This window comes from Ictalurus furcatus, chromosome 24 (genome assembly GCF_023375685.1).
Source record: "Ictalurus furcatus strain D&B chromosome 24, Billie_1.0, whole genome shotgun sequence".
Classification (NCBI taxonomy): domain Eukaryota; kingdom Metazoa; phylum Chordata; class Actinopteri; order Siluriformes; family Ictaluridae; genus Ictalurus; species Ictalurus furcatus.
The window spans coordinates 19,244,028-19,256,819 of record NC_071278.1 but is presented as its reverse complement, the minus strand read 5'-3'; the positions used below and the strand labels follow the sequence as shown (position 1 = coordinate 19,256,819).

The 12,792-nt window shown below is 39.1% G+C and overlaps 1 protein-coding gene across 2 annotated transcripts in view; it reads left to right on the top strand.

Moving 5' to 3' along the window:
• The window catches only part of nfatc1 (nuclear factor of activated T cells 1), a 48,390-nt gene that overhangs the window by 20,472 nt on the left and 15,126 nt on the right, over positions 1 to 12,792 (top strand). The window contains exons 7-8 of one of the 2 annotated variants that reach the window (XM_053612738.1): positions 8,628 to 8,683; positions 11,025 to 11,151. In XM_053612738.1, coding sequence (XP_053468713.1) covers positions 8,628 to 8,683; positions 11,025 to 11,151 — 183 coding nt within the window. Of the gene's footprint in view, positions 1 to 8,627; positions 8,684 to 11,024; positions 11,158 to 12,792 lie in introns of both variants that reach the window. The other variant, XM_053612737.1, reaches the window with a different exon arrangement.

Sequence of the window (12,792 nt, the reverse complement as noted above, 5' to 3'; positions counted from 1 at the left end):
TTTGAGTCAGGTGATTGACTGGGCCATTCTAACACCTTGATTTTTTTTTCTCTGAAACCAATTGAGAGTTTTCTTTGCTGTATGCTTTGGATTGTTGTCCTGCTGGAAGCTCCACCCACGTCTCATCTTCATCATCCTGGTGGATGGCAGCAGATTCTTCTCAAGAATCTCCCGGTAAAGGGCTCCATTCATCGTCCCTTCAATTATATGAAGTCTGCCAGTACCATGTGATGATAAACAGCCCCACACCATGATGCTTCCACCTCCAGACTTCACTGTTGGTGCAGTGCCATTTCTTCTCCAAACATGGTGTGTAGTATGACAGCCAAAAAGTTACATTTTGTTCTCAATTTTGCTTATAGGCTTGTCCAAATGAGTTGTAGTAAACTTTAAACGAGCTTCGCCATGCCTTTTCTTTAGTAATGGAGTCTTGCGGGGTGAGCGTGAGCAGTGGAGTGCATTACCTATTGTTTTCTCTGTGGCGATGGTACTTGCTGCCTCCAAGTGTTTCTGGAGCACTTTCCGAGTGGTCCTTGGCTCTTGGGCTACTCTTCTGATTATTCTTCTGACTCCCTGGTCAGAAATCTTCCGAGGAGCTTCGGTGTGAGACCGGTTGATGACGGAGTGATGTTGCTTCCACTTGTGGATAATGGCCCCAATGGTGCTTACTGGAAGATTCAGCAGTTTTGCAATACGTCTGTATTCGATTCCATCAATATGTTTTGCATCAATAAGGTTGCTAAGGTCTTGGGAGAGCTCTGTGCTTTTACCCATCATGAGATGTTTCTTGTGTGACAACTTGGTAACGAAAAACCTTTTTATAGACCATCAGTTTACTAACCCAGCTGATATTAATTTTCACAGATAGGGGTTTTTTCTCTCTCTTGGAGATAATAAGACAAAAAAAAAAAAAAACAGCTTGTCATGATACTGAGAAACCAGAAATCACAAAGTACCTGAAGACCTAGCACTTATAAGACTGAATCCACCACAATCATTGATCATTGTTGTTCTTTGTTGTTTTATTTCTCTGAAGTCTGTGTGAGAATGTGATGTGAAGATCATTGTAGTTGTTACAATGAGCCATTCGCAATTATTAAAGCAAGTCAGAACTGATTCAGCTGTCTGGTTTGCTGTTACTAATCTAAAAGTAGCCTAATGGTTTTGTGATGAATTTCTATGAATCAAAATTTCTAAAAGGTCTAAAATAATAATAATTAAAAAAAATAGCTGCATCTTAAATCTACTCTTCTGTGAGTACACAATGTACATGTCCCTGATTTTTGTAGGACATTAAGGTTTAAAAATGATGTTTTATGCAGAAATGACCAATCAGTCAAATTTTATACTGCATAAAACTTTGCTGGCTCCACCCCTTCTCCCCCAAATCTTACGGATTTTAAGAACAACGGTCTGTGGTGGTCATTTGCTAAATCAGTTGTATGGCTCCTTTCTGAGAAAATACACTGGACAGTTCTTGGCTAGTCTGGCGAAGAAGACAGTCTGGATTGCAGGTCTAGCTAGAGCTAAATAAAAGAACCAGTCTATCCTGCCATTAGCAATGTTTGTTTACTGAGAACCTGAACATAGCACCCACCTTAACTATACAGTGTAGGAGAAACAGACAGGCTTTTTTTTTTTTTTTTTTTTTGGCTTTGCTTTGACAGAGCTGACACCGTTTAACACTAAGACTGAGCTGACTCACTCTGTTAGCACAGCATCCACACTGTCTGTCTGTACTAAATGTGAAAGTGTCTGAGGTGGGGAGGCAGGGTCTTCTTTGGTAAGATAGAGACACGTCAATAGAGTGTATCTGTTTGTGACTTTTAGTGAAGTCACCACTCTGAAGAAACCACTTGACTGAACATTCTGATGACCACCCACAGACCTTTCCCAGAACCTGCTGGCATAAACGTGAGGATATCTTGTTTACTTGACAGTAACTCCTTCAAATAAAACTCTTATATCAAGGTGCTGTGATAATATGAAATATTCATGCGTCTTGTGGACTTTCCACAATATCAAATCTAACTATAAATGATTAAAAAGCACAACTTGTCATTCATTAATAAATAAATAGTAATTGCCGGTAAATTGCTGTGGCATAGGAGGATAAAACATTGTTCATCGTTATTTTCCTATAACAGCACAGCCATGTTGTATTCTTTACTCAATCTACTGACTATATTTTGCTTTGAAACACTCAGTGTTCATAAGTTTCATATTGCACCAGAAACTGGTGTATGTATATACACAGAGATGCGAATAGCCAATCAGATATCGGTATCAGATACAACTATTACAAGTTCCATGGCTGAGTCTCCTTTCAGTATACACTGGATTACCAGTTTATTAGGAAAAACCAATCTACTGTAGTAAGTAATGAACGTGCAATTCAGTGTATCAACCAGTCTCTTTTAACAGTTTAACAGTAGCCATGGTACAGACTTTGTGTGCACAAGTTTCTATGTGTGAGTCACCATCCATTAGCTGAGTGAGGCCAGGTATAGAATGGATGGCAGGCTCAGACAGTTCACATTGATCTTGGCTTTTGTTTCTGTCTGCAGCAACACTCCAAAATGAATTCTTTATGGCTAATCTGAAGGGCACACTGCCCACCAGTGGCTTTAGTTACAGCTAAACAGTATAAAATAACCAAGACAGGGAAGCCTCCGGAAAAAATGGCGAAGTGAACAAGAGTCCATTGGATTAAGTTGCAAAGACATATGTGAAGTGTTAGCCGCAGTTTTGCATAGTTAAAGCTTATTCTGGCATGCCAAATTAACTCAGGCACTTTGTTCATTTATATGTTCAGGAAAATGCTAAAGTTGGCAGCAAAATGCTTTATGTGAGATTAATCATCCTGTCATAATAATGCTTAGGCAGTGAAGGGTCATTACAGACGCTGGTTGCGAGAACGAAGTTGAGAGAGTTTATGTGTAGGTGTGAGCTGAAGCCAGTGAAAGAGGCTTGCCCGATCTGATGAATAGCCTTCAGTGACTGCTCACTCCTTCTCCATAATAGAAAACAATGTCCACTAGTAAAACAGTGCCAAAGATTAGCTGTCCCTTGACACCTTCTTAAACAATAGTCTGTTTTTATAAACAAACTATTTACAGTACAGGCACAACTTCCTGATCAGCACAGTATTGGTTCTTAATGTGTCTAACAGGTCAACAATAGTATACAGTGTTTCACAAATCATATGCAACACCAAGCAGAGTAGAAGTGCACTATTTCTTTTAATAAATTAAACCCAGTTAGGTGGATCATTTAGGAAAGAGCATTGGGCTGCATTTACAGGGGCAGCTAGAAGAATAGACTCGTGGTTAACCTGTTCACAGCTGCACCTCATCAGTACACTGGAAAGCAGGCAGTCTAAAGCAGATGCAATTAGGGCCATCCCTGTCTGAACGTTTCCCAGTCTGTCTGTCTGTCTTTGTCTAACTTTCCATTTTTCTGACTGTAGCTATATCTGGATTCAGTTCCTGTTACCCTATTATGCACAGCTATTTTGAAGTCTCCTCTCAATTCTCTGTGTACAATCATGTCCCCTGAGTAGTTTACAGTGTAGATTTGCTTCATACTATTCTATGAAAAGTTCCACAATGCATAGCAATGTACTCGAGGATACCAGAGCAGTCAATTGTATATATTATATTCAAAATATATTGTTTAAGATCAACTACTGCTGGGCCTCACAGATCCAGGGTCTGGGGTTCATTCACAAGTTTGGATTACTGTCTGTGTGAATTTCTTCCCATTTCAACATGTATTTCCTCCAAGTTCTTTGGTTTCCTCTCATGTCTCTTAAACAAGTCAGTAGATGGAGTGCACCCAGTGACTTCTGCCTAGTGTTCCCAGGATAAACTCCAGCCTAGAGCAACTCTGACTAGGATATATTCATTTCTAGGGCTGTAGTCAAGTCTGCCATTGTCAAATCCAAGACAAGTCCAAGACCAGGACTAGCCAAGATCAAGTCAAGACAGAGTCTTAAGTGGGCTGAGGCCAAGTCAAGTTTCAAGAGTCCAAATGAAATCGAAGACTCATCAAGATCAAGACAGAAAACCGTCAAATGTTGTTGTTTTTTTTAGGCCAAGCATTTACTTCAACTTGTTGGCTTCATTCATGCAAAGACAACATGAAGATTATTTTCACAAACTCTTGGTCAAGCCCAAGACTGTATTTAGCAGGACCAATGCCCAAGACCGAGACAAGTTAAAGTACAAATGTCCATTAAACTCAGTCAAATAAAACTCGGGCAACTAACATCTTTAGTTTGGACTTGAGTCCTACAGCTCTAGAGGTTTCTGAAGATGAAGTAATAGATGAGCACTAAAACCAGCAGCCAGTCGTTAGTTGTGTATTTAATACAGAAAATGAAATTTTTTCTATTTTTACCCCATTTTCCCAATTTGGTCATTTCCCTTATTACATAACAGCCACCAACTGGGGGCAGGGTGGATGTGTGTGTGGTGTGTGGTGTGTGTGTGTGTGTGTGTGTGTGAGAGAGAACACTGAGCTTCCTCCAAAACATGTGATGCTACCATGTGTTTGAACTGCTGCTTGTGCATCGTAACAGTCAGAGGAAAGTACTATCTGCCACCTTCTACATCTTTTCCATATCCTTGCCACAGATATCACCACGGATACCACGGCATTGGAATTTGAACTCGCAATTTCTCAATAGGGCAAGCACTATTCTGTTGCAGGAGCATGCAGTTGGCATATCAGACAGCATTACTAAACTATCTATGATGTTAGCACTAGCCTACGTAAAAATTGTTTATGATGGCAAGTCCCTCTGAAAATCATTATTTGAATTCAAGCCTGTGTGCCCCTGTGCTCCATGCACTAAATAGTGAATGAGTGGGTAAGGGTAAGATTTTGGACAGTCTCTGTTTATCTTTTTATTTTCTGTTTTTCTCACACACTCTATCACTGACCCTTTTCCTGGCCTTTTCTACATTTATATCTATTCATTGGCAAACACTTTTATCCAAAGTGACAGGATACAATTGGGCAGTAAAGGGTTCCTAGTCTTGCTCAAGATCTTCTGTGGTACCTGTAATATGGAGGTGCAGGGACTTGAACTCACAACTATCCAATCATTAGCCCAAAGCCTTTAACCACTGAGCCACCATTTCCTTTTCTCTGCCTCTCTTATACTCATCAATCCTTATACCATGAAAGAGATACAGTTTCTTTCAGAAGCCAACAGTGAGCAGACCAGCATCTGTTTGTGTTTACTGTCCAACACGAAGATGGAGGGAGTTTGGCTCAGTTGTGTACCCGCCCTCCTGCGTGTCTGCCTGGGGCGCTGGGCTTTCACTTTGGCCCACCCTAATCAGCAGCACAAGAGACTTTTTGATTCCTGAATCCTGAGCAGTGCTGGGGGAAGTCTGGCAAGATCCATAAGCAGCTTGTGATGTTATGAATCAAAATTCGATAAAAAAGGTTGATTGAGGACTTTGAAGCCTCAGAGCTATAGAGTAGAGTTCTGCTGGATTTGGAGAGAAACTTTTTTCCTCACATTTTCTTATAATTGTGGTTGATGTACAATCAATAGGCTTTTAGAAAAGATTCCTTCGGGATTCTTTGATGGTTAACGGTTATAGATGTCTGAAGGAGTTATTCTTAGAACATTTTCAGAAAGGGAAATCTCCTCACGAACTTTGTAAGGATTGACGCACCAAGAAAACCTTTAAGGGGAACCCTTAACGTGACAGGTAAAACCTTTTTTCTAAGAGGTGATGGAGGTATCCATTGTGATCCAGAAGAAGACCGGTTCCCTTTTGGGTTTGGTTCTCTCAAGGTTTTTTCCTTATGTAAGCACAAGGATTTTTTTTTTCTTGCTGCTGTGGCCTCTGGCTTACTCATTAGGGATTTAGATCTAATTCTGGAATCCTGTAAAGCTGCTTTGGGACACTGTCTATTGTCTATAAGTGGCAATAAAAATAAAACAAAATTGAATTGAATTGAATTGAAGATGTCACATTTACAGATATATTTTTGAAATAGTATTTTGAGAAGTAATAAAAAATGATGGATTCCTTTATGTTGTAATAACTATACAGTATAATATGTCTCATGTATGTCATGCAGAAATTTTGCTTTTCAACTTGGCACTTTACATTGTTTATTAAGCTAGCATGTGGTCTGGTGTGGTTTGAATTAGCTCAACCAGTGTTCTCTGGCCTGTTGTGTGACTAAATCTTTAAGGGAAGTAAGATAACTTGTATTGGGCCCACTAAATATGATGCCATCTGCCAAGGAACATCGTGTGCTCATTCTTCTTGCATAGTCAAGACAGGCGAACTATTTCATTCACATGGCTCCCTTCCAGGAAAGCCTCCATAATAACTAGGAGCACTTCAGTCTGCAGGAGCACTTTTACTAGCAGCAAGTCCCCAAGAAATTGCCCAATTTATGGCTTTACTTATGTATTTTGAAAAAGGAGAGAAGTTGTGGAAGAAGGAGACAAAACCAGTGAGACCAAAGACTGAAGTAATGAAGATATAATAAAAAGGAGTAGATCACATGAGATAACAAGTGAGCTAAAAAAGAGTGAGAACTTATGTGAGGCATGAAGATAAAAGACAAACTGGAGGGGAGATCTAAAAAGCATGTTTATTTCTGGCCCTGGCAGTCTGGCTTCGAGCTCTAACGTTCACTGCTGGCAAAACTCCTAGAAAGAGAAAGAGCTTTAATAAAAGAGTGCTGGTCTCGGTGGCTGCCACATCACAGCCTCCTCCTGCCTCAGACTGATGTTCTCCTCACTGTCTGCCCACTAAACCCCAGTCTAACGTCTAACCTTACTCTTTGAATGCAAATCAAAATAGACCTGAAATTTAATGTCTGAATAATACATCTGGTATCCAAATGTAGACTATCACTGTGAGTCATTTACACCCTGCTGGGGATGTGTTGCTAAGCATCATGATACCTTAACTGGTCGTACATTTGGACATTGGCTCTAAGGTGACTTGAAACTGGAAGTTTACTTTATTCATAATATTAAAGATCCTTCATCTTTCATGTTATGTTTTTCTAAACTCTTTCACATGGTTAGCTCTGCTTTCCAAACCCATATGAGCACAGCTGTCTGAGCAAGAAAATGAAAATGGAAACCCAATCCAATTGAATTTTTTCAAGTTCAGGTTAAACCCAGGGGTGACATTGGCATGAACTTTATGGTAGCGATGCATAATTATCCAAATGTATTACTAATGTGTGCCAATGGAAAAATCAGGAGAAAGGCTTTCCTTTTGTTCTGACTCAATATTTCTTTTTTCCCTTTATCCTTTGACACAGCAAAGCTTTATGAGCACCACTGCATTGGTTTTCACCCTCTGAGTCAAAATGTCTCAGCTGTGATCTCTCCGATAAAAATAGCAAATGAGATTCTAATATGTCTTTTGTCTCGGAGCCTTCGTCTCAGAATACCTGCTGTGACAACTCCCGTCAGAGAACTGTTTAATAAAACTATTTAATGAGGATGACAAATGATCACAGATTTCAAAATGACTGAAGCAAGATGCCCATTGCCCTTCTCCATCACAAGCTTTGCTGCTCATTATCATGGAAGTGGAGTTCACTGCTGCTTTTACTGAACTTTTCAGACACTGTTTGTCATGTGCTTTGGGATTCCACAAGGGAATGATGTAAGGGTCTCATTCCTCTTTAGTGGAGGCTTGCCACACACACACACACACACACACACACACACACACACACACGCTTTGCTCTGCTCATCTCATTAGGGTTACATCAGACTCTCTCACGGCCCATCTGGGTCAAAGGCAGACAGGATATGATGTAAGCTTAAGGCTTGAGCTGTGGCTCTACTAACAGCATGGTTATGCTCATTAGAAGGTGGTTGAGAGAAAAATCTCAGCTACATGGTGCCACTGAAATATTTTTTCAACCCTATGCCTGTCTTTTATAAAACAGGCCCAAAATCCAATCTGTTGATTTTCCATATTTTGTAGTGTTGCAACCTGGAACTGTAATGGACTTAAATGTACACCAAAAGTCAGTGACAGAGTAAGAATGGAATGAGTCAGAGAAGCAACCAAGAGGCCAAGGGTAACTCTCAGTAAGAGAGTATGCTACCGCCACCATTCTTCCATGTAGTGATGGTGTTCTTGGGGTGACGAACAGTGTTGGGTTTCTACCAGGCACAACACTTTGTGCCAAGGCCAAAATGTTAAATGTCTGATGCCATCTGGTTGTACCTGAACTAATTTAGGGATCGCACACTATTGAATACTTATGCAGTGACAACTTTACATTTAAAAAAATATATGTTTTGCAAACAATATTAATTTATATCCAGTTCAATATCATGGGCTCTTTCATGTACATTCATGACATATAATCCTGATTGAATCGCTTTCAGTTCCATGTTGTAACACTACAACATGCTGAAAAGTAGAACTGGGGTCTATACTTACAGTATGCAAGGCTCTGTATGCCCCTGCATATTAAAGCATATCTGTCCTATATTTAGCATATTATTGTTTATATATAATCCAATATGACAGTTAAAAGTCATTTTTAAAAATAACTTTTATGAATGTAAACTGTGTACAAATAAAGTTATACGTACCTCTTTCTATTTTCAGATGGTCATCACATATGGGAGATGGAAGCCAAAGTTGAAAAGGACTCCTTTAAACCTGTAAGTCATTCATGTGGGCTCTGATCATTTCACTCACTCACTCTCTCACACACACACACACACACACACACATTGAGCTATTACATATCTAATCTGTAACGAAAGACGACATTGCAGATGATTAGAGATGAAAGCTGTTTGCAAGAACTGACAAGCCAAGGCCTTGCCCCATACAAATATGTACCAGGTGTACGCTACAATTCAAAAATTTGTACACCCCTGCTCAAAGAAGGGCTTTCTAGCTTCTGAATGTAGAAATGGCCATACATCCTGAACCGTTTAATACACACACATACCTAACAAGCATATACACTTCAGTTCATATGTATACACATACACACTCCCTGCCCTCTCTGTGACTGACTGACTCATTCTTCTAGAGCTTAGTGGCCACAGTTTGGGCTTTGGGAATAGTCACTGTCTATGTGTGAAGCAGTACACCTGCTCCCCATAAACACACGCACTCACACTCTCACACTCTCTCACATATACACACACACACACACACACACACACACACACACACACACTATTAAAGTATGTCTGTCTGCAGGCCCTTAAGCATAGACTGTTGGAACAGGCCCATTTTAAACACAGGCAATACCTAGCCAGTGGCGTCCAAAGCAACATGGAATTTGCTCGACTTGAATGAACTATTAGCCTTTTGTCTCGGTCTGGGAATGTGACTGAACGGATCTCCGTCTGAAGCACTGGTCTTATAATTTTTTAGCATGTTTAAAGCAGAGACAAACACTTCCTAGTTTTTATACTGAAAGGACTTTCTAATTGTGTTTTATGGGCTATGGGATGGAATTCTTCATATCCAAAACAACACGAGTCTCTTATACCACAGATTGCTTTTACAGTGTTATGCACTGACCCGTTTTAAGGCTTATTTTTTGTACAAATTATGTAAGCTGCAGAATGTTTTGCATTAAGCTTAACAGTAATGCAAAATGTCAGTGCATTCATCTATTTTCGTATGTAGTCATTGTAAATTATATTAAGCTGTCCTCTTGGTTTTTGAGATAAAACAGCCTTTTCATTTACTGGCACAGTAAATTTGAATAACGGTATCATTGTACTGATTTTTTATTTATTTTTTTTTGTCTACCTTGTGTTGGTTTATAACTTTATGAAGCTTTCACACCCGTTTCCAATGCTCACTCAGTGAATAAGGACCATCTGCCGGAATGATGTATTAATGTGTAAAACTTTTTTGTGTAAACCTTTTTTCTTCTTTTTCTTTTTTTTTTTTTACAATGCTCGCTTTGATTCCTGCCCTTCCCTCACCCTCTGTCTGTATTTCTATATTTTTTCAATATGAGCTATTTTATAACTCGCCCTAAACCACATGCTTGCTTGTGTCTCATGTGTTGCCCTATGCAGCATGTCAAACCTTTGCTCAGCTCCTTGAAGTTGAAGAGATTTCACTTGCTTGCCTCATTCAGTTTCATCTGGGGATAATACTGTACTTATCTTTCAGAGAGGGTCATATGAGGCCAATGAACACATTATTTAAAAGCAGAATGAGAAACGACTTGAGATAAATACCGGAATAAAATTTGAGTGTTCATTTTGGACTCTATTGGTAGATATAAATTTGACTGCTGATTCTGATTATTAAAGTAGGCTACTGAAAATAATAGAGTAAGAAAAAGCATTAGGTATGAAGCTGGGTATGAATTTTGTTCAAGCAGTATGTTCTTCATCTGGCTTTGCTAGGCAGCCATGCTGATGCGCTAATATAAACAGTGGCAGTAAGCTCACCTGCACATGCCTCCGAAGCCTGCAAGAAGACTGATGACTTCCTTTCTGGCTACTGTTCAGCACCTCCATCAGTCTGCTCCCAGCCACATGGGGTTCATCTCAGGGTAGGGAGGGATGGGTGGGTGAAAACCCTTTTAGAGCAGGACTAGTGGCTGGTCAAAAGTTCAGAAGCATCTGGAGACAAAAAGGACTTCTGGGTTGTCTTGAGTTCCTGGAAGAACCCTCTTCTCAAGGGTGAAAGGTTTGAAAATAACAGTCTGGTACATAGTCTCTCTCAGCCTCATCTACCCCTGTTTCACTGAGCCTCAGCCACAGGGTGCCTGTGGTTTTTGGACCCCAGTGATGGTGTGAATTTGAATGGCAGACACAATGCAGTCAGTGTTCATTGGTGGTCAGTAAGCCATGTTTATATTTGTGGAAGCCACATGTTTTCACATTTTAAATTCCTTACCTGATCCTCTGAAATATGGCTCTTAAGGTCAATGGAGAATAAAATATTTCTTCTGATTGGACATTTTGTATTTCCTAACATATATATATATTTTTATATTGTCTTTTTTTGTCGCAACAGACAGCTTTGCTTGTGGAGATTCCAACTTACCGAAACCAAAGAATATCCAGCCCTGTTCTCGTGAACTTCTACATTTGCAACGGCAAACGGAAGAGGAGCCAATATCAACGATTCACCTACCTACCATGTAATGGTAAAACATTACCTTCTTTGTGTATATACTTGTCTCAACATAACCGTAAACTTGCAAATAAGTTTAGGAATGGGGTTAGTGTTTGTATATTTTCCTCTCATTTCATGAAAATTAATGAAATCCGAGCACATAAGCTTCGCTTGTTCAAATTTGTTGGTGATTCCATGATTGGTCTGCAATTTGTGTACCACTGATATTACATTTACAAATATACATGTAAAGAATAGAGGAAAAGATGTTAGTTAAAGTGTCCTTCACAAAAATGTGTATATTTCGGATAAATAACAACATTAATAGAATCTCTCTAAAATGCTTATAAAACATTATTTATGCCTGTGCCAGCTCACCATAACTACACATTATTTTGGAATAGAATGTATTTCAAAAGTAGTAAATAAAAGTAGTTGTAGAAGTAGCAATAAGAAGACATATTTTTGAATTAATGTGTGAATCCATTTAACATTTCATTTAACCCTGAAAGCACAATCCAAGTACAAGTAACTTTAAAAGCACAATCCAAAGTATAGCTTGAAAAGTAAATTATTCATTAAAAATGATTTTTAATTAAATTAGTGGAACATTTCTTACATTCTTAATTCACATGCCATTAGCATGGATGCTACTGTACTTTATCCAAAATTTATGTATTTACAACTTCTGTGCCAAAAAACTTAACATTCAACCTTGTTATTAATTTAAGAGTAAAATTCAGCAATAGCAAAGAAACTTTGTAAAAAAACAAACAAACAAAAAACTAATAATAAATAAATAAAATGCGATAGTCGCTTGAGTTACAGTAGGTTAAGATATTTTTTGAGCAGTTAGGTACTTGTTTCAGTTGAAAGCTAGATGAACTGGTGATTCTTTAGCTTGCGCCTTAAAAAGCTAGTTAACAAGCTAACTTTTCCTAGCAGACAGCAGCAGTCCTCAAATGAACTTTCTTTATCTTAATATTGCATCAACAAAGAAATGTTGTTGCCCTCAATCATATAAGCCAAACTGGTTAAACTGGCTTAAAACTGGATGTTTATTTAAGCTAGCGATGTGTTTTTAGTTTGGTTACCTTAATGCCATCTCAAGATGGACCTGTGTGTTGTAAACACTGTGAGGGGAGGATGGATTTACTGCATCGGTTTTACACCTTCTAGAGAAATTAAGCTACACATCTAATGGGACGCTACAGCAGCATTGACAAATACAAACTAATTTAAAATGACTTGCTATCAAATGTTGTAGAGCTCAAAATAGTGATGTTGCTGCTCATCTTCATCTAAAGACTCTAAACCTTTGAACTCCAGACATTTTACTGTCTTACTCAGTGAAAGTGGTCAAGCTAAAGAGTTCTTCTCATTGCTAAAAGCATCTCAATAAACATGTTCTTTTCCATACCTGTTAGATTATATAAGGTCTGGAAGGCCGACACTTGGGTGGAGTTGACTATGTGAATGCTATTATTCAGATGCCAACTGATTGCCAGAAGAAAAAGTTTTAAAAAGGGCCAAACCACCACTAATTGCCCCAGGATTAGGGTGCCTAACCAGTGGGTGGTTCAAAGTAATGATTCATAGGCCGACAAACCCGGCCCTGCCCTGTCTCCTTCAGCCTGGGCACTGTAAAGCCTCTCTGTCCCCTCTG